General features: G+C 44.1%; 1 protein-coding gene and 1 pseudogene across 1 annotated transcript; one reads left to right on the forward strand and one right to left on the reverse strand.

Annotated features, from left to right (window-relative positions):
• On the reverse strand, nt 1-17,668 carry LOC129818659 (palmitoyltransferase ZDHHC8B-like). The gene is made up of 10 exons (XM_055874773.1): nt 17,330-17,668; nt 4,955-5,076; nt 4,321-4,478; nt 3,556-3,728; nt 3,319-3,421; nt 3,107-3,198; nt 2,883-3,015; nt 2,639-2,753; nt 1,856-1,968; nt 1-1,628 (listed from the first exon to the last, which is right to left on the reverse strand). The coding sequence occupies exons 1-10, from the start codon at nt 17,431-17,433 to the stop codon at nt 567-569; spliced, it is 2,175 nt and encodes a 724-aa protein (XP_055730748.1). The 5' UTR covers nt 17,434-17,668; the 3' UTR covers nt 1-566.
• A 762-nt stretch (nt 17,669-18,430) lies between these two features.
• LOC129818266 (alpha-1B adrenergic receptor-like) lies at nt 18,431-19,461 on the forward strand (annotated as a pseudogene).
• Nucleotides 19,462-22,329: the final 2,868 nt, after the last annotated feature.

Consider the following 22,329-nt stretch of genomic DNA (forward strand, 5'->3'; position numbering starts at 1 on the left):
AAGGAACAAAACAGAGACTTTTTTATTTGTCAAAACAACCACAAAATATTACTAAAGCATGATTTCTATAGACGCAAAATAATAGAATGTCCCATCATCATCACATAACATTATTTCTCAAAAGCATTATCAAAACACATAAACCAACAATAAAAGATCTGTCTTCTGTACATGTCTGCTGTTCTAGTTGAGCTTATTGATTCCCCCGACTGCATAGAGAGGCAGAACTGTCTGCTAATTGACCACTGTCCTGAGATATCTGCATACGCTGTTGGTTATCACTCACTCTATATATTCAACACGCACCCTTGTCTAGCGAGAGGTCCAAGTGCAAATATCTGTACAAAATGATTCCCATAACTGCATGTTGATGTCCTCTCAACTCCCACACCCTCCCACACACTGACAACCCACACAAACACACTTACACAGTGCTGGGAAGTTGTGGATATACAGGCTAACACTGCAGAGTAGTGTGGTTGGCTGCATACACCCTCCAGGTCCTATTTGGGGGCACCCAGGGGTGCTGAGTGCTTTCCCTCCATGGCATTGGTGAGTAAGGGGCGTTATGGGGGGGCATCTGGGGGAGAGGCAGAGGAAAGGGTGCTGGGCAGTGTGGAGGAGGAGGAGGATGAGGGCTGGGCCTGCCTGTTTGGGGGGAGGTAGGCTGGGGAGGGGGAACGACCCTTACTCTGCAGGGGGGAGCTGGAAGTCCTGGGGGCTCGGGTCAGAGAGGACGACGAAGCGCTGGAGAGGGGCGACCTCGTACCCCCGTACCCCAAAATACCAGTGCTCATCAGGAACTCCCTGGAGCCGTATGCGGGCGGGGTGGGGCCGCGCGACCCTGGGAGGCGCATGCTGTCCGCAGGGAGGCTGCGTCTGCTGGGGATGTCGTACAACGCCATGTCTGGGCAGCCGTACAGGGCCTGGGACCTGGCCTGCATCCGCAGCATCCTGTCCCTCTCCTCCATCTCCCGCCGCTCCTGAATGGAGACCATGATGGTCTTGGAGAGGTTGTCATAGCGGACCGGAGAGGCCTCCCGGTGGATCAAGGCTTGCTGGGAGAGGTCCCTGTGCATTAGGGCCTGAGGGGAGAGGTCCCGGGAGGTGAGGGCCTGAGGGGTGAGGTCCCGTAGAGAGGGATCCCTGGGTGAGGTGTCCCTGGGCTGGGGAGATTGCCTGGTGACCCCCATGAACACGGGGCTGTAGGTGTGTGGAGGGGGCCGCTGCAGCACACTGCCTTCATGTCCCAGGGTCATGAAGTGTGGGTGGTAATGAAGTGGGGGTCCCCCTCGCTGGGCCAGGTAGTGGGCGTCACTTGAGTTCACCAGGCTGTCATAGGAAAGGCTGTTGCGGTTGGACAGGGGGTTGTGAGGGGGGAACAAGCCCGGAGACACCTGATGGGAGATCAGACCCTCTGGGTACAAGACCGGCAGCTTGTTGTGGTGGCGATAGGCGTGTTTGAGGGTGAGGGAGCGGGAGTTGAGGGTGAGAGAGTTGAGCTGGAGTGGAGCGGACATGGGACCGGATGGGAAGGCTAGCTGCTGGTCCAATCTGCCCAGGATGAGTTCTGATGACAGGTCATGACGTCTACTGCTGCCCCCTTGCTGCTCTGGTGCCACAGCCACCTAGACACAACCACAACACATAACAGACTGTCAGAGAGCTCTCAGAACATAACACAGCCACAACAGTCTGTTAGAGGGCCGACAGAACACAGAATCACATGGCCAGTCTGTTAGAAAGCTCTCAAAACACAGCACACAACCACGATCTGTGGAAACGTCTCAAAACACAGCACAATAAATCCACAGTGTATCTGAATGGTGTCAATGCTGTGAATGATATGACTGACCTGATGGACAGGTGAGGGGGGTGGTGCCTTAGATGTGGACTGCGGTAATGGCCTGAGCTGCTGCAGGGTCTGCCCAGGGGAAGCGGTCACTGGTTTGGGATGCAGACTACTCTCTGGAATCCAAACACAGATGGAGAAGGAAATCAATATTTAACAAAATGTGAAATATATTACCATAATGTCTATTGGGATTTGTGACTAAACTAATCCAGAGAGAGGCAGTAACATGTGTGTAATTAACATATAATACAAGTCTGTCATCAGAATCACCTTTATTAGCCGAAACATTTGCATAAACAGGAATTTGACTTGGTGAAATGGTGCTGCCACCATGAACAGAATATACAGACAGACGATAAACAGGATATACAGACAACAGACAACAGCATAGTTTACACAAATCCATACGCGGTATGCATACTATGTACACTGTAAACTAAGAACTGCAATCTTCACTATAAACACTAAACTACATTCTAAATTTGGCTTGCTCTAATATTCAGTAGCTCATCCCGAGTGAAATTCTGTTGGAAATCCACAAGTAAACAAACAAAGAAAATCCAAGGAAGACACAAGCAGCAACTAAAACCATGGCTGCCTCTCCGGGCACCAGTTGAATAATGTGGCCACTAGGGTGCAGTAGGAGAGCAGTGAGTGATAGCTTGGGGGGTTTCTGGACCGTTTCAAGTTTCTTCATGATCATTTGCTCATGTTCTCTATAATATGAGGTGCATAAATACAGGTACTGTATCCCTGGTTGTCAGATTACTAATGTGACCATACCTTCAAGTGTTGCTAGGTGTCTCCTCAGCACGTTGGGGTCTGGTTTGGGGGGCAGAGGTGGTGGGGTGTCCAGACGTCGGATGTCTGGCTCTTCCATACCGTCAGTGGACGGGCGCTGAGAGCGGAAGAGAAGGCACCTACTCTTAAACATATCTGATCTGCCAATGAAGTTAGTTAAATACTGAGGTTTTATGTGAATCTGGGATGTTCCCTTCTGAGGGTATTTTGAGGTGGACAGACTTACTTTATTTTGGTTATCATGACACTGGATGCCGTTATCCTCAACCTTAATAATTGGTATCTGTCTGTCAGTCTCTGGTCTCAGGAATGGAGGAATGACGCGAACTGTTGATTTCTTAATGGGCCTCGCTGTATACCTGGTATGGTCCAAGCATATAGATAAGCTAATGAGCTCCAATACGTTATATTAAACATGATGTTTACATAAAAACGTCAAATGTTTCTTACTTTGGAGAAATGGGACTGCATATGAGATACTCCAAGTTGCCACAGCAACCTTGTGTGAAAGGGTTGACCCCTCTTTGAAACTTCCCAGTAACCTGTGGAAAAGAGGGCAACAATTTCCTCATTAAAGTGAGGACTCGACCTAGGGTGGCCTCATGTATTCCAGAAACCTTTTATCTAGTCGTTTAAAAACACGAGCTACATAGAGGCGTGACCTGTTCATTGGTGGTTCGGCCCCTAGACACCAGGTAGAGGTGGAACCCTGTGAGGCCCAGGACAGGAATGAAGAACAGACCTGATACACTCATCACCACCAGGCTAGACACAGCAGTTAAGGAGACTCACGGACTCTCTTTAGGGACCTTTAGACATGAATTACCATGATCATACTGCACATACTGTATGAACACACACACACACACAGTACACAGGGTTTGTGCAAGGAAGGATACGTGACAGTACAGTGCAGCTTCCATAGGTCTTCCAGATGGTGTAGGATGTAGAGCAGGCCACCGGAGAGCACGCCCACCATGTGCAGCGTGAGTGACAGGAGAAACAGGAAGAAGTAGCGGTAGTTCCGCCTCCCGATACAGTTGTTCACCCAGGGACAGTGGTGGTCAAAGTCCTGCATGCGGTTATGACACAATTGAATAGAACATTAGATAAAACATTCAATCGCTCTGAGAATTATGACAAGTAGCAGCCTACTTTACATGACTCTGTCCCAACATTGTGCATCCATGCTACAAACAGTATTCTGGAGTGGTCTAGCTAGCCACATCCACATGGTATTGATCACTCGTGGACAGTGGAAAGACATTATCAACAGAAGTCAAATTTCATAGAAGTGTTGATAGGCACTGAGCTGTCTAAATATACCTCAGTGTACACACAGAGATTGTCCCAACCATTTTCAAATCTCATCTCTCTCCCCGCTGCGGGGACATTAAGGATCGGGGGAAAGGGATTACCCTGATTAATGTGATCTCTCTCTTCCTCCCCCTCTATCCCTCCATAATTTTCTCCCACCCACCATTACCCTACAGCCGCACACACTATTGATCCCTCCTCAGGCCCTTCCTCCTCCCTCCACCATCAACCACTACACCCCCCCCCCCCCCCCCCCAAAGCCTGTCCTAAATCCACAACTTCCCCCTATCCACCCGTCCCTCCCGCTCTCCGGCAGCCCTGGCTTGTTCTCCCCCTCTCCCTCCCACCTCTACACAGTGGTCACAGACACTGCAGTGGGAGCATCGTGGAGGTCTGTAGAAGTGGCAGGAGGCACACCACTTCAGCCGGACCTGGACACCCTTCACGTCCACGTTCTTGTAGAGCGGGGCGCGGAAGTCATCGTCCTTGTCCTCGTCCTCATTAGCTGCAACCCAAACGCACAGCTCGACATGAACTATAGGTCACCGGCACAACACTGGGCGTTGGGTAACGCTGGATATTCTTGTTTTTATGTCAATGTTTTCTCTTCAAATTCCTTCTCAGGCAAAAAGTTAACATTACTACCATAAATCTGGCCTAGTTTATCAATATATTGTCACGGTAATGAAATGTACTAGTATGTTATAACTAGTAGATAATAATTCCATAGAGTTGAATAACTGCCTGCCAACCTACTGTAATGTTTGTCCTGTTTAGTTACACTATAGTGTACAGTAGTGAATAGACCCGTGCAGGTTTTCTGTTCTACCTGATAATTAATTGCACCCACCTGGTGTACCAGGTCTAAATCAGTCCCTGATTAGAAGGGAACAATGAACAAATGCAGTGGAACTGGCTTTGAGGTCCAGAGTTGACTTTGATGGTAATAGTGTATAATATAGTAGTTATAGTGTAACTAACCCATAGGGAGAACACCCGCATCCATAAAGGTTGCCATGGTGAAGTTGGCCAAGACAAAGAAGAAGAGGATGCCACTGCATGGTGTCACGTAGATTGACACAGTCACTGCCAGCCACGGGCACCTGCGACAGACAAGAGACCTAAAGCACAGTGGACTCACAATACACACAGTCATTTTGCAATACACACACATTACACTCATAGTATAGACGTAGAACATGCACAGTAATATGTCTAGGCTGAATTGGTTGAAAGGGGTATAAATCTCCCTCAGGCTCAGTGTAGGAATCAATCAAAAAGGGATTGTCAAAATGATTTGGTTTATCAGCAGGAAAATATAACTACACTCGGCGACGCTAAATTCAGACTGATACCCAACTTCATGGCATTTTCTGAATATGTCCACAGGGCTTATAGAAACCATCCTAACCATCACTGTCATTATGCAAATGTGGTTAAAACTGGAGAATTCGATTTGGTGAGAGGATGCTATGATTATATCTCCACAGTGTGAGATTAAATAAAGGCTCTGTAATCAGGTTTACTGACAGGGACACAGGGAAGGCACGGTGGATTATAATGATTAAAGGTCGGCATGAAGAGCCTATACAATATCCGATTTTTTTAAAATATCTGTATAGAATTGAGTCCAAAGCCATGCTGCTGTGGCGAATTTATCTTCACTTGAAAAGTTTACAGCAGAATGTGTTTCAGCATCTTACATTATCACAACTGGCAGCATGTCCTAATACTCCTCCGTCCTGTAGGTATTTTATGTTAAGGGGCAACGACAGCAGAAGTGAGGATTGCCATTGAAGTGCAGACTGTGTATTAGTGACCATGGCCGTAACAGTGACTGTAACAAGACCGTGATCAGTGTGAAACAGATACTGGGTGGATCCCCCCCCCCCCCACACACACACAACCCAAACCTGTCTCCCCACAGTTGCAAAGGTGAAGGGTCAGGAGGTGACGAAGGCAGAACGTATATGTGTGAACCCCAATAGACTGACTGTGAACACTGTGAAATTGACAACATTTTGAGCCAAGAGTCTCCCTTCCCCAGCCCCAGCCCCAACTCCAGCCCAGCCCAACCTGACCCAAGCCCCCCAGCCCCCACAGAACAGCCCCAGTAAGGATGAGCGCGTGGGGGAGAGTGGGGTAGCATGGGGGAAGGGTGGTTACCCCCAAAGGAATGCCTGGTAATGCCATGCCAGCTGCAATCTCAATAATCCCAGGATTAGGGACTCTGGATTACAGCCCACTCTGCCAGCCCGCGATGGTGGAATCCTCCCATCAGACGACAAGCACACAGACCCTACAGCCTGCAGCACACAGCACACAGCCCAACAGAACCTATTCCATACCTTTAGGATAAAGCAAACCATACATATTCCATTACCTATACAGCTGCAACAGACACGCCTGCCTTTACAGACAAACAGCCTTCATAGGAAAATATAATACAGTTCTGTACAGTTCTGATCTGTCAGCATAATGCTCCTCTTTAAGGATTTACTTAATTGAAACATTAACACTAAATTGTACTACTGAGTAAATCAGATTAATGAGGGGAACAGAACAGTGGTTTCCCACAGCTGGAGGAGGGGATTTATATCTTAAGTCCTCTCTGAAGCAAAGTTTCATTAAATGTGTTCATGTTTGAGATGTACTTAAATTGTCATAAGAGAGCTAGATTACACGGATATGTGCATTATACTGTACCCCTGCACTACACAGAGTCCACGCCGTACTTGTCCCAGTACACTGAATCGTGTACTTGTCCCAGTACACTGAATACCGTACCTGCACGTCTAGCCACTCTACAGTATAAATAGGGAATGTGGATGAAGTTGGTAGATTTAGGGGTAAATGCCAGCGGGGCAGCACTAAATATGAGGGATCAAGCCAAGTCAGTCTGCATGGTCTGGAGTAGTGTTCATGTATCTGCATACCACTTTCACCATCCTCCTCTACCAGCAAGACCAATGGGTGGTGGGGAAAACAAGTAGACAAAAAGGCAATTAGGAATAGGTATACTGTCACTGATTCTCTTTTCAAAACTCATTATTTAGATGGTCAAATCCTCTTCCCCCTCACCCATCTGTCAAATAATGGATCTATCACAAAAAAAATTGACAAAATGAGCACAATATGGAAGATAATGATATTGCGTTCAAAATAATCAGAAATCAGTCAAAGTAATTTGGGCTGAGTGCCGAGTGTATAGGACACACCAGATAAGGTGCAGCGCTCTATAGAGGGTTGATCCGTGACTGCCTGATTTCTTATCAAAGGGATTATTTCTGTGGATGCCATTGCATGAGCGGCCTGCCGTCCGGCCCATCATTGCTTTTTGACCATCTGGAGCACAGCACAGGGAGAGTTCATTATGCTGCAGTGTGGCGGTGCAGGCAGACAAGCCCCTGCCTTGCGCCTAATGAAACAGACAGCAGAGCTGTATTAAATCATCCAGAAGGGTAAGCTGCTGTTGAGGCTGTCCAATCTGCACACTGCCCTGCCTGAGTAAAGCACAGTAGTGGGTAGGCTAGTCATCACTACCAGTGTCTATCGCATCGGAAGCAAGCAGCAAGCAGAGAAGAGCATTAGAGAGACTCACAACTACACTCTCAGAAGAAAAAGGGTTACAAAAGGGTTATTCTGCTGTCCCCATAGGAGAACCCTTTGAAGAACCCTCTGTGGAAAGGGTTCTTCATGGAACCCTAAAGGGTTCTACCTGGAACCAAAAAAGGGTTCTTCAAAGGGTTCTCCTATGCGGACAGCCGAAGGACCATTTAAGTTCCAGTGTATGGCTCCAAGAAACATCTCATGGATTGAAAATATGAGTGTTAAAAAACCTGAATGAAATGCGATCATAAGCCCTTAGGAACGTGTGGAATGTATGACTTGTCTTTAGCTTCAGAAAACACTGAATGAACACATAACAGTGTTATAACAGGGTTCGGAGAGAGTTCTTCTTTGAACTATTAAAACTACGGGCTTGAATATCAACTATGTATGTCTACTTAAAGGAAACATACGTGTACATATTACATCATTGTATCCAGGGATCGATGCGTATGCGGGCATAAAATAAACTGTTTGTTTGGGGAGGAGTGTCATTCTATAAATATCTGACCCACTATGGGTGTGTATCACATCTGACATCCTCCCCTCTGCACATGGTTGCATAATTAACTCAGAAAGAAAGTAAAAGTTCAAGAAGGCTTCTCCTTACAAAACTGTATAGCATCTCAGCTACATCAAATGTTGACATTAGCCGGGGCAGATTGTTACGAGGAAACACCCTTGAAAGAATCTTTGCTTATAATGGTTCAAGTTCGTAGTGTTCCCACTGCTGGTCTTTGCATGTCTTTTGTGAATTGTCTACAGTAACAATACTTAGAGGGAACAATGTAACAGAAACACACTCTGAAGGCTGAGATAACCCTTTCCGTTTTAGCTCAGTAATGAGGCTGTTTATCAGACGAAGGATGACCAAAAGGTTCCTACTTTCAGTGGTCCCCCCCTTGCTAACTTCACAGGAGGATTTTTGTCTTGATATTGAAAAGTGTCCTAAATCTTGTATAGACCAGTTTGTCAGTTTGTCTGTGAGTCATGTACTTTGATACATCAGAGTAACTGCTGCAGCTTACTCTCCATACTAACAGACTGGGGTTGTATTTGGGCAATTTCTTTTGACACGCACATACTCTAAGTAACAACCCGAGGGACCATGAGGTCTGACTGGCATTCACTTTGGACTCCCTGCAGCAGCATATAGCACGAAGGACGAATCAAGGTCCCTTTCCCTCAGAAGGAAGGTAGGGTTGCATTTAGTCGAGATAACGACAGAATCTGGCATCTGTCCATCACTGCTTTTAAAGAAACACAGACATCGTCCCTGCTGAAAGAGCAGACAGGCAGACAGACACAGACAGACAGTTCTTCTGTCTAACAGGGATGTAGGCCTACATATGATGCAACGGCAAAATATTGTCCCTACAGATTCCATTTCTTCTGCTACTGCCAAAGTGAAAGGGCAAACAAACGAGCATGTGTGATTGGGCTGGAACGCTCTGTTTCAACATGACCTTATCTTTTAAGAATGGCTGTCCATGGAATAGAAACTTCAGACATAGTCTATTTTATCATCGTGAAACATCTCTCAGTGGGAATGTTTTCGCCAATGTTCTTCACGTCTCGTGTTGGCGATCTTCAGACAAACCTGCAATAACAGCCACTTGTCCTGGAGCAGTGGAGCTCTAGGGGTTTGTTCTATTGAAGTGTGGAAGTTCTCTTTAGAAATGCAGATACGAGTCTATTGATCATTGATGGAAAATGACTACTCACTCTCATTATATAATAGTAGGGATAGACTGCTTGCTCTGCCTGGCCGCCAAAGTAATGCCACCCACCCACATACAGCAGCATCCATCAACTGACTGCAAAAACCAACACAGAATTTCAGGGATTATTGGAAGTTGTGAAAACTTTATTTTTATACTTCGATTATTTATTTTTTGCTACATTATTTAAGCAAAAAAAATACTGTTTGTTTTTGGAATTTCCTAAATATTTATAATATTATTAATTTGCATGTCAGCTCTGTGCCAGGAAATACCCTTGTCCAGAACAAAGGATCCCAATTTTAAACTCCCCCCAAAAGTGTTTAAAACTCTTAAAACGGGCTAAAATTAATATTCACTGAAAAAGGATCTCATGTAGTTTCTTGCAATAGCCCTCTCTGACTTTAAGGAATATGTTTCTCAAAACTGTGATTCCTAAAAAATTTGTCCAGAGCGTTGGTCAACTCTGTCAGATTTGTTCAAAATCGTAAATGAATAAAAAATGTGTAGGGTCCGCTATACCATGGGAAGCCCTTCCCATGGTATAGCATGAGACAACTCATGGTCCTAAAAGTCCTCTACTTTTGAAAGATTTAAAAATACATTGTAGATATCACATGGTGACAACCATAACCTGTCAACTTCATCTACTTTATAGATTAACATAGAATGTGACTGTTGTTTCAAATATGTTCATTTTAATTAGGTTATAGCAACTGAAGAAAAACAAAATTGCTATGTAGTATAGCACTTGAATAAAGAAGAAAAATAAGCAATTTGTCAACTCCGTAAAAGATCAACTGAGTCAGATTTTTGACTAACGTCTGATAGAAGGGTTGGGCCAATTGCAAACACTGATTGACACTAGATTATCACCAATTGACGCATCGATTTACCGCTCCATAACACGGATGTCGGGGTGTTCTTTTAGTTCTGATCGCAACCAACACTTTTCAAGATGATTTCAGCTTCTTATCATCAGAACATTTTAATCTAGATCTTTGAGCAAAGTAAGGGCGATTTATCTATTTGATCATTCAGTACAATTGAAATAAAGCATTTCCTTGTTTAGCACGGCAAATTGACTGTGGAAATGTACCGAACATGTATGATTGGAAAACTAATGTTGATGTTGAAGCCTACTTATTATTTTAGTCATTCCAATTTATGTAATCCATTAAATACAACTGTCTTTGAAAAAAAACCATTGTCTGATATGGTCATTTCTTATCAAGATCGAGGGTAAAATATCCCTGGACTGTCCATACTGTGTGACTAAATCAAGTAAATCGTGATTGAGTTATATAATCGATCTATTTTTTTATCAAATGAAAATGTAGTTTACAGCCTAAATGTATTTTGAATGGCATATACTATTTTGGCAATTAATGTGAAACGTTTTGATGAAATATAGGCCTTCTAATAGTACACATTCTATACGGAACAAAAATGTAAACGCAGCATTTAACAATTTCAAAGATTTTAGAGTTACAGTTCATATAGGGAAATCAGTCAATTCAAATAAATAAATGGGGCTTAATCTATGGATTTCACATGACTGGGAATACAGATATGCATCTGTTCATCACAGATAACTTTTTTTTTTAAAGTAGGGGCTTGGGTCAGCAAACCAGTCAGTATTTTATGTGATCACCATTTGCCTCATGCAGCGCGACACATCTCCTTCACATAGAGTTGATCAGGCTGTTGATTGTGGCCTGTGGAATGTTGTCCCACTTCTCTTCAATGGCTGTGCGAAGTTACTGGATATTGGCGGGAAATGGAACACGCTGTCGTACAAGTCGATCCAAACATGCTCAATGGGTGACATGTCTGATGAGTATGCAGGCCATGGAAGAACTGGGACATTTTCAGCTTCCAGGAATTGTGTACAGATCCTTGCGACATTGGGGCCGTAGAGGAACTAGAACATTTTCAGATTCCAGGAATTGTGTACAGATCCTTGCGATATGGGGCCGTGCATTATCATGCTGAAACATGAGGGGATGCCTGTGGATGAATGGTACGAAAATTGGCCTCAGGATCTCGGGTATCTCTGTGCATTCAAATTGCCATCGATAAAATAAAATTGTGTTTGTTGTCCATGGCTTATGCCTGCCCATACCATAACCCCACCGCCACCATGGAGCACTCTGTTCACAACGTTGACATCAGCAAACCGCTAGCCCACAGAATGCCATACAGTTGTGAGGCCGGTTGGATGTACTGCCAAATTCTCTAAAACGATGTTGGTGGAGGTTTATGATAGATCAATAAAGGTGACATTCTCTGGCAACAGCTCTGGTGGACATTCCTGCAGTCAGCATGCTAACTGCATGCTGCCTCAAGACTTGAGACATGTCTGGCATTGTGTTGTGTGACAAATCTGCACATTTTAGAGTGGCCTTTTATTGTCCCCAGCACAAGGTGCACCTGTGTAATGATCATGCTGTTTAATCAGCTTCTTGATATGCCACACCTGTCAAGTGGATGGATTATCTTGGAAAATGAGAAATCCTCACTAACAGGGACGTAAACAAATTTGTGCACAAAATTTGAGAGAAATAAACTGTGCCTATGAACAATTTCTGGGATCTTTTATTTCAGCTCATGTTGCGTTTATATATAAATTCTGCCTGTTGGTTGCAATCAAGCCGTTATGTTTTTTGGGGGGGATTGTCAAATGTATCATCCATATTTTAAGTAATGTTTGTATTTCAATTTTTATAGACAAGAATATCTCTGTTTTGAGTATCTGTTGTTACCTCGGGCAGTTGCTTGTCAACTCCTCAATGATTTACAATCCCAATTAAAAACATCCCCAGAATCAGTCAACAACAGCAGGCCGCCAAGATAATAACGCAATAAACAAGCCTATGTGAAGAGATACGATTGGCATACAACTGAGTCACTGACACTTAGCAATGAAACTTCAACAGCAGCAGCTACATCAGCAGCCAAGAGTTGCAATAAAATGGAATGAGTTTACTTTTTTTTTACGCACTCACTTATCAGATGATTCATTGTATTGTATTTCCCATAAAGAATTCTAGAATTCCTCATTCCAAACAGCATGTGAATTGGGGGTATGCAGTAGGCATGGCCATGTCAGTTCTTATACTCAGTTATATTCACTGTTAAGACTTTCAGATACAAGATAACTTTCTTCATCTTTCTCCATATAACAGTTCAATGACATTTGAAAAGGACTGAAAACGGACTCTTCCATGCTAAAGATTCAGATCCTACCCTACATAGAGGATTACACATCTCTCTTAAGCCCAATGTCCATAAGCTCCTTGTCTTTGAACAGCAGGGAGTAAAACAATAGGGAGGATGTCAGTATGAAATCACTCTTTCCAGACTCTCTCACAAATCATTGGATAACCCCCAGCCAAGTCAGTGGCTTTAGTCCAAATCAACCCAGTCAGAACAGTATAGTACATTTACAACTCAACCCACTGTGTCCCACTTTCTCTTTCCACACATCAATGCATAATCGCGTCACTGAGGATATACCGTTATAAAATATTTCAGTTAATCAGAAGTGCATGTAGTCTAGTACACTTATGCCAAGTTTCCACCTGAGAATTACTCCAGTGTTTTACCCAAAAGGCTCAGACTTTTCTGTTTCCATCTCCACAGACCGGCACCTGTATCACACTGGACCATGGCCTCAGTGGACATGCTTTGATTTAGGGCCAAGGCCTGGCACTTTTCAGCTGTCATTTACATAACAACAGCTACGTGTGAGCATGGGTTAACATCTTTCTATAGTTAACACCTTCTCACAAAGCGACTGTCTTGATGATGCAGAGGTTGTTGATTCTGCCCTTTATAAGTCATCGATAGTTTACTCCTCCCTGCTAGCCCCAAGTCTTTAGTCACCCCTAGTTCCACAGATGTGGGAATCAAAAGGCATCCATCAGAAGATCGGGATACTAATCGGAAACTTCCCATCTGCTAGAGGATCCACTTGAAAAATTGCTGGTAAACCAACAGATGTGGAAACTGGGCCATATTTGTCTACAGGGGTCAGTATAGTAGTACTGTTCAAATCAAACTTTATTAGTCACATGCGCCGAATTCAACACATGTAGACCTTACAGTGAAATGCTTACTTACGAGCCCTTAACCAATAACGCATTTTAAAGAAAAATACCTTCAAAAATAAGATATAAAAGTAACAAATAATTAAAGAGCAGCAGTAAAATAACAATAGCGAGGCTATATACAGGGGGTATCGGTACAGAGTCAATGTGCGGGGGCACCGGTTAGTCGAGGTAACTGAGGTAATATGCATATGTAGGTAGAGTTATTAAAGTGATAATAATAGAGAGTAGCAGCAGCGTAAAAAAGGGGGGGGGGGGTGCAAATAGTCTGGGTAGCCATTTGACTAGATGTTCAGGAGTCTTATGGCTTGGGGGTAGAAGCTGTTTAGAAGCCTCTTGGACCTACACTTAGAGCTCCGATTCCGCTTGCCATGTGGTAGCAGAGAGAACAGTCTATGACTAGGGTGGCTGGAGTCTTTGACAATTTTTAAGGCCTTCCTCTGACACCGCCTGGTATAGAGGTCCTGGACAGAAGGAAGCTTGGCCCCAATGATGTACTGGGCCGTACGCACTACCCTCTGTAGTGCCTTGCTGTCAGAGGCCAAGCAGTTGCCATACCAGGCAGTGATGCAACCTGTCAGGATGCTCTCGATGGTCCAGCTGTAGAACCGTTTGAGGATCTGAGGACCCATGACAAATCTTTTCAGTCTCCTGAGGGGGAATAGGTTTTGTCGTGCCCTTTTCACGATTGCCTTGGTGTGCTTGGACAATGTTAGTTTGTTGGTGAGGTGGACGCCAAGGAACTTGACGCTCTCAACCTACTCCACTACAGCTCAGTCGATGACAATGGGGGCATGCTCGGTCCTCCTTTTCCTGTAGTCCACAATCATCTCCTTTGTCTTGATCACTTTGAGGGAGAGGTTGTTGTCCTTGCACTATACGGTCAGGTCTCTGACCTCCTCCCTATAGGCTGTCTCGTCATTGTCAGTGATCAGGCCTACCACTGTTGTGTCATCGGCAAACTTAATGATGGTGTTTGTGTCGTGCCTGGCCGTGCAGTCATGAGTGAACAGGGAGTACAAGAGGGGACTGAGCATGCACCCCTGAGGGGCCCTCGTGTTGAGGATCAGCATGGCGCATGTGTTGTTGCCTACCCTTACCACCTGGGTGCGGCCTGTCAGGAAGTCCAGGATCCAGTTGCACACCATAGTGCCCTCACAGCTTAGTGATGAGCTTTGAGGGCACTATGGTGTTGAACGCTGAGCTGTAGTCAATGAATAGCATTCTCACATAGGTGTTTCTTTTGTCCAGGTGGGAAAGGGCAGTGTGGAGTACAATAGAGATTGCATCATCTGTGGATCTGTTGGGGTGGTATGCAAATTGGAGTGGGTCTAGGGTATCTGGGATAATTGTGTTGATGTGAGCCATGACCAGCCTTTCAAAGCATGTCATGGCTACAGACGTGAGTGCTACGGGTCAGTAGTCATTTAGGCAGGTTACCTTAGTGTTCTTGGGCACAGGGACTATGGTGGTCTGCTTGAAATATGTTGGTTTTACAGACTCAGACAGGGACGGGCAAGTTCCACTTCAGGACATGCTCGGAGTACACGTCCTGGTCACACAGTCGACTGGAACAGCTGATGCACTCATGTATGTTTCATTGTTACTTGCCTCGAAGCGAGCATAGAAGTTATTTAGCTCGTCTGGTAGGCTCATGTCACTGGGCAGCTCACGGCTGTGCTTCCCTTTGTAGTGGTATGGTAGTACAGTGGGACTATTCACCCAGGCGCTATTAGCAATCTAGGGGATAATGTTGAAAGTGTTGTTGGTGGTATCCCAACAACACAAAATGTCGTTTTGAGAATACAAGTACGGTGATATTCGGGAACCTGTTTTGCTCTAGCTGACCCAGTCTGATTTCTAAGAAATATTTCTGACTCTAAGCATCATTGCCCTCTGGAAGAAGATAAAGGGATTTAGGAATACATGTTCACCTACACTCTGAGAGGTGTGGTAGTGTTCATTATATTTTGAGTCGGGAATATCAGAAAATCAGCCTTAGACATAGGCCTAATAGTTAAATAGCCTCTTAACTCACATAGTCCCCATACCAAATTCATATAGCCTACAGTAGCTTGTATTAAGAGGATCAACATGGTATTAGGCAATGACATGTAAATACTAATAGACAGCTTTGGGTACAGTATTGTTGGACTGTTTAATGAATAGTATAGCATATTGATATGTAATTAAAACTACACCAGAATTTCACAAAGGGGACTTTTTTCAACAACAAATATGTGTCATATTTCACTTCTGTCAGATTGAACGGCAAAAAAACACTGTTCTAAATTCCGAATGTAAAGTTAGCCTTAAAATGTTTATTGGTCGTTCTTGAATTACAGTGGAACTTGGACATGGCATTTTGGTGTCACGCCCTGACCTGAGAGAGCCTTTTTATTTCCCTGTTTGGTTAGGTCAGGGTGTGATTTGGGTGGGCATTCTAGTTTGTTTATTTCTTTGTTGGCCGGGTATGGTTCCCAATCAGAGGCAGCTGTCTATCGTTGTCTCTGATTGGGGATCATACTTAGGCAGACCTTTTTCCCCACCTTCTGTTGTGGGATCTTGTCTTTGTATAGTTGCTGAATAGCGCTACAGAGCTTTACGTTCGTTTGTATTTTGGTGTTTTTTGGTGTCATTTTAAATAAAAGTAAAATGTACACATACCACGCTGCACCTTGGTCTTCATCCAACGACGGACGTAACATTTGGACAAAATGTACTTCATTTTTCTTAATTTTTTTGTTTGATTTGGGTACATCTTCCCATTCTAAATCAACTAATATGGTAGCTGGTAACACCAATGAGGCATTTGAGGTAAATTAAGATTTTCTGAAATGGAGGCCACAATGATCAAATCTAAGTTCATCAATCCTGTACTAAAGTGATATGATTAATCATTTTTCTCACAATGATATTTCCCTTCATTTAAATGGATTAACACCAAGTTGGGGCGGCAGGTAGCCTAGTGGTAAGAACGTTAGGCCAAACAACCGAAATGTTGCTAGATAGAATCCCGAGCTGACTAGGTAAAAATCAGTCGTTCTGCCCCTGAACAAGGCAGTTAACCCACTGTTCCTAGGCCGTCATTTGTTCTTCACTGCCTAGTTATATTAAAAAGTGACACTTTGGATTTTGACACCAAATTAATTAATGGAATCTTCAAATGTATGACATATTTAAAGGGTGTGATTAACTAATAATTTACTTTAATATAGACCGGAGTGGTCTGAAAAGAGTTTGTCACTGGAGAGAAGGCTCAAGGTTCTTGGAGATCTTTGTAATGAGTTATTTTCAAGGTGGTAACCCCAGTGACAGCAAACAGAGGGTCACACATTATACTGGTAAAATAATAGGTATTTTAATAGCCTTCTTTGTTTTTATTAATCTATACAATATATGACATACTTTTGTTCACTTTCTAGCATTCAAATTCCCAAAACATATCACTACAACTCCACTACTGTGACAAGCCTGCTCCTAAGTACTTTAAACAATGCATCAACATAGAGGGTTGCAGTATGAAGGATTTTATGTTTTATAATTTATAAACAGTTCAATATAAGCAAAAACATGTATCATGTGTTTATTTGTCATTTTTATGTGTGTTTCATGGTTGCAAAGGCAAGGGACTCAAATGCCAAATCAATTAAAAAACGACCCTTATTCTACACAGTGTGTGAGCGACAGGAGCTATTTTATCACAAGCTTTTCCTAGAGACAATTTTACCGTTTGGAGCAATTGTGCATGCCCATTGGATCTGATACTTCATAAGCCTATAAACAGTATATGCAATTCAAAAATATGGACTGGGCCTACTTCAGATACGGAATATAATAGTTTCGAAAAGGTAGGCTACTTTAGTGTCTTGTATCAAACTACATTTTCAAAAGGAGGCATATCGTTAACTTACGTAAAGACAAAGAATAAAGTGGTGGACCCGACGAGGAGGACTGCAGCGGTGGACACTGGAATAAACGCGCTGCCTTTAATTCTCTCCCTGCCGCTGTTGGGCATTCTGTACTTTCCACAAACATCAGCAGTTTATTCCAATGAAACGATTACACCAAGATACAATAAATGATCCATGATACGACATATTCCCACTATGTTCTGTCCGGAGTCTCCGTGGATCAAATGCAACAAATCCATGGTCCAAAAGTCCAACGAGCTGTGCCCGTCTTGGAAATCCCACCGTACCGACTGGGCCCGACCAACCACCAACTCAGCGAAGCGGCTCTTGATTTGATAGGTGGGGCTATCGCCGGGGAAAGGTAGCTTTGGGACACAACATCGGGAGTCTGTCTATTGGTTGGACTCCGTTTAAAGGAGGACTTACGTGAACTACACTATAGCAGGCTAGACTCCATTGTGGTGTATGTTTTCAGTACTAAATATTATTTTTACTATTTAAAAAAATATATATTTCATGTCATAGCCATACTCTTGATTACAAATGTTATTTGCTTCAATATGGAAATGGGTCTGTCATTAGAAATTGACAATAATGTTGCTCTATAGTGACAGATAAAAGTATATAATGTACAAATGTTGAATATTCTAACAACATAAACATAGGCTATTCAAACTCTGCTCCTTTACAGTGATCCAAGTTCAGTTTGGTTTTTCGCTTCTGTATTGGGATACTACAAGTCTCTGGCAGGGGCGAACTAGACATCTGGCATTTTGGGCAAATGCAGGAGGGGCTGGTCCATTTTTAGCCCAGTGGGCCTGTCTAACTTGTTTATTTTTAATTACCTGGCTGTTGATGGGGGCCTCAACAATTAAAAATGGTCCGGTGTGTTTGAAATGCCAGGGCCGGTTTCTGGTCCCCGTCTCTGGTGCTGTCCAAGAACTGAAGACTAGAAATGTATGTATGTTGCATCACTGCAAATGTGAGGTTAAGTCTCTAAGGAATTGTTGAGGGGTTGGGCCTGGCTGTAGCATGATATTAACATCCCTTATAAATGTTGAGCCAAATAAGGCTCAGACATATATAGATGCCCCAGGTGGGATGGATACAACGGAGTGGATCGAAGCCTTTGTCCGAGGGCTGATGTGTCTGCTAGGGATCCTGGGGAACAACTGGCTTTGTCTCCGCTCTCTCCCTGGACCCAAGTCCAGTCTCCGCACCAATGAGGTCCTCTTCATCAACCTGGCCGTCTCCAACCTCATCACCAACTACATGGTGGACCTGCCCGATACCATAGCTGACTTTGTTGGCCACTGGTTCCTGGGGGAAGCCTACTGCTGTGTGGTCCAGTTTTGCTCTGACCTGTCAGAGACCAGCAGTGTCTTCTCCACCTTGTTTATTAGTGTGTTCTGGTACCAGAAACTGGTGGGGTCTTTGAAACGCGGAGGAGCTCCAGTCCAGCTGGATAGCCTCCGCCTCATAGCCTGTCTCCTGGCTGGCAGCTGGACAGTGGCTGTGTTATTCAGTGTTCCACAATTATTGTTTCTCCGAGTGGACAGTGGAAATGAGAGCCACGATGACTGTCTAGAAATCTTTCCCTCCCAAACTGCGAGGCAGACCTATGAGCCGTTGTATCTGACCTTCGCTAACGCCCTCCCCATCGCTGGTATAGCGTTTGCTAGCATCCAGATTGTGATCACTCTGCTAAGGAACCAGACACGTATCCAGGGCTTGACTTCGGACCATCACAATGGGACAGCTAATTCTTTACCTAACAATGGACCCTCAGTTGTACACAGCTCGATCAGTTCCCCCCTCTACCAGGTCGAGATCGGGGACAGCATAGTCAGAGCTCCACCCGATCTGAAGAGGTCCTCTCAGCCTCCAGCTAAGCCCAGCCCAGGCTCAGGTACTCAGGTGAGGGCAGCCAAGAGCGTGGTAGCTGTGGCCACTGTGTTTGTGGTATGCTTGTGGTATGCTGGGTGATCCACCTGCTGCTGATGATGGCCAGCAACATCCACACATCCTTGGCGTTGGAGCTGGCCAGCTACATCGGATCCTCTTACACCTGCATCATCCCCTACATCTTCCTCTATGGAGTAAAAAAACTGTCTTGCTCCTGCAGAGGGTAGCTAGATATAGGTATACACAAACGTTCTATTTAGTGGTATCAAACCAAGTGCTTTGAATAATTGTTGCTCTTTTTTAATTTTATCTTTATTTAACTAGGCAAGTCAGTTAAGAACAAATTCTTATTTTCAATGACGGCCTAGGAACAGTGGGTTAACTGCCTTGTTCAGGGGCAGAATGACCGATTTTTAACCTTGTCAGCTCAGGGAGTTGATCTTGCAACCTTTCGGTTACTAGTCCAACACTCTAACCACTAGGCTACCTGCCACCCCAGATGTCTTTAGGACATCTGTGTTGCCTGAAAATAAATCTAATTAGATTGGCATATCGCCATGATTTCATTAGCGTAGTTATACTAGTGTAAACACAAATTCAGTTTATACACCATCACGTCTGGGTGAATATCAGTGAACTCCAACTACTCTCTGACAGATGGAGCTAGTGATGGTGACTGACAATTAGAAGTATGTTTATGATGGAAATGTTGTTAACCCTGTAGAATGTTAAGTTACATAAAATACACCATAGATATATACTCACACATGACTTTGATGTTAATGATTTGCTGTAATATCTTATATAAAGTTTGTGTTAACTAGCATTTCAACTTCGAGTTGGATTTAAGTGCTTCATGAACTTGGGAAATCAATTCTGCATCTCTGGATTGAAGTCTACTTTAATTGTTTTGTTTCCAGCACATTAAAATCAAAGGCCCGTGTCTGAGTAATTGGAGAAAATCATCTCAGCAATTATTGCTAAGTTGCAGAGACAACAACCAGCCCTGGGGCACAATTATCCTCTATTAAGGGTAATTATGCCAACAAAAACAACAGGAACACAACAAAGTATGAACAACCCTCTACAATGGGGTGTCTGTTAATTGTCAACAGTGCTATGAGGCTGGGTGCTGCAGGGCCTTCGGAAAGTATTCAGACCCTTTGACTTATTCCACATTTTGTTACGTTACAGCTTTATTCTAAAATGTACAAAATTGTTTCCCCCCCCTCATAAATCTACACACAATACCCCATAATGACAAAGCAGAATACTTATGTAAATATCACATTTACATAACTATTCAGACCCTTTACTCAGTACTTTGTTGAAGCACCTTTGGCAGGGATTACAGCCTCGAGTCGTCTTTTGTATGACGGTACAACCTTGGCACACCTGTATTTGGGGAGTTTCTCCCATTCTTCTCTGCAGATCCTCTCAAGCTCTGTCAGGTTGGATGGGGAGCGTTGCTGCACAGCTATTTTCAGGTCTCTCCAGAGATGTTCGATCTGGTTCAAGTCCGGGCTCTGGCTGGGCCACTCAAGGACATTCAGAGACTTGTCCCGAAGCCACTCCTGTGTTGTCTTGGCTGTGTGTTTAGGGTCGTTGTCCTGTTGGAAGGTAAACCTTCGTCTGAGGTCATGAGCGCTCTGGAGCAGGTTTTCATCAAGGATCTCTCTGTACTTTGCTCCGTTCATCTTTGCCTCGATCCTGACTAGTCTCCCAGTCCCTGCCACTGAAAAACATCCCCACAGCATGATGCTGCCACCACCATGCTTCGCCGTAGGGATGGTGCTAAGTTTCCTCCAGACATGATGCTTGGTATTCAGGCCAAAGAGCTCAATCTTGGTTTCATCAGACCAGAGAATCTTGTTTCTCATGGACAGAGTCTTTAGGTGGCTTTTGGCAAACTCCAAGTGGGCTGTCATGTGCCTTTTACTGAGGAGTGGCTTCCATCTGGCAACTCTACCATAAAGGCCTGATTAGTGGAGTGCTGCAGAGATGGTTGTTCTTCTGGAAGGTTCTCCCATCTCCACAGAGGTACTGTGGAGCTCTTTCAGAGGAACCATCAGGATCTTGATCACCTCCTTGACCAATGCCCTTCTCCCCTGATTGCTCAGTTTGGCCAGCTCTAAGAAAAGTCTTGGTGGTTCCAAACTTCTTCCAGTTAAGAATGATGGAGGCCACTGTGTTTTTGGGGACCTTCAATGCTGCAGACATTTTTTGGTACCCTTCCCCAGATCTGTGCCTCAACCCAATCCTGTCTCGGAGCTCTACGGACAACTCCTTCAAATTGGTTTTTGCTCTAACATGCAACTGTGGGACCTTACATTGACAGGTGTGTGCCTTTCCATATCATGTCCAATCAATTGAATTTACCACAGGGGGACTCCAATAAAGTTGTAGAAACATCTCAAGGATGATCAATGGAAACAAGATGCACCAAGCTAAATTTCAGGTTTCATAGCAAAGGGTCTGAATGCTTATATAAATATGGTATGTTTATTTTTTATAAATTAGCAATAGTCTTAACCTGTTTTCACTTTGTCATTATGGGGTATTGTGTGTAGATTTTAGGATTCTTATTTATTTAATCAATTTTAGAATAAGGCTGTAACAAAATGTGGAAAAGGTCAAGGGGTCTGAATACTTTCCGAAGGCACTTTATACACTCAGTGGTCAATTAAGTACACCACCCTCTTAACGAAAACGGTTCACTCCTACAGACAGCGAATCATATAAAGCAGGATGCAGACAGGCATCCAGTTACTCTTCGATTCAACATTAGAATGGGCAAAACGAGTGACCTAAGCAACTTTTAGAATGCTATGATTGGTGCCAGGCGCACTGGTCCAGTATCTCAGAAACGGCTGTCCTCCTGGGCTTTTAACGCACGACAGTGTCGAGGGTTTTCTGAGAATGGTGCGACAAACAAAAAACATCCAGTCAGCGGGAGTCCTGTGGGCGAAAACAGCTTGTTGATGAGAGAGGTCGAAGGAGAATGGCAAGAATCGAGCTAGCTAACAAGTCAGCCCACAAACAGGCAAATAACAGCACAGTACAACAGTGGTGTGCAGAACGGCATCTCGGGGACG

Source organism: Salvelinus fontinalis, chromosome 21 (genome assembly GCF_029448725.1).
Source record: "Salvelinus fontinalis isolate EN_2023a chromosome 21, ASM2944872v1, whole genome shotgun sequence".
In the NCBI taxonomy this organism is placed as follows: domain Eukaryota; kingdom Metazoa; phylum Chordata; class Actinopteri; order Salmoniformes; family Salmonidae; genus Salvelinus; species Salvelinus fontinalis.

What these genes read in the sequence shown, in the direction of transcription:
- LOC129818659 (XM_055874773.1), bottom strand. Translation starts at nt 17,433, where the DNA reads ATGCCCAACAGCGGCAGGGAGAGAATTAAAGGCAGCGCGTTTATTCCA. An exon ending in GCCGAACCACCAATGAACAG is followed by an intron (nt 3,199 to 3,318) that starts GTCACGCCTCTA and finishes TCTTTTCCACAG; the next exon opens with GTTACTGGGAAGTTTCAAAG. An exon ending in CCCCCTCACCTGTCCATCAG is followed by an intron (nt 1,629 to 1,855) that starts GTCAGTCATATC and finishes GGTTGTGTCTAG; the next exon opens with GTGGCTGTGGCACCAGAGCA.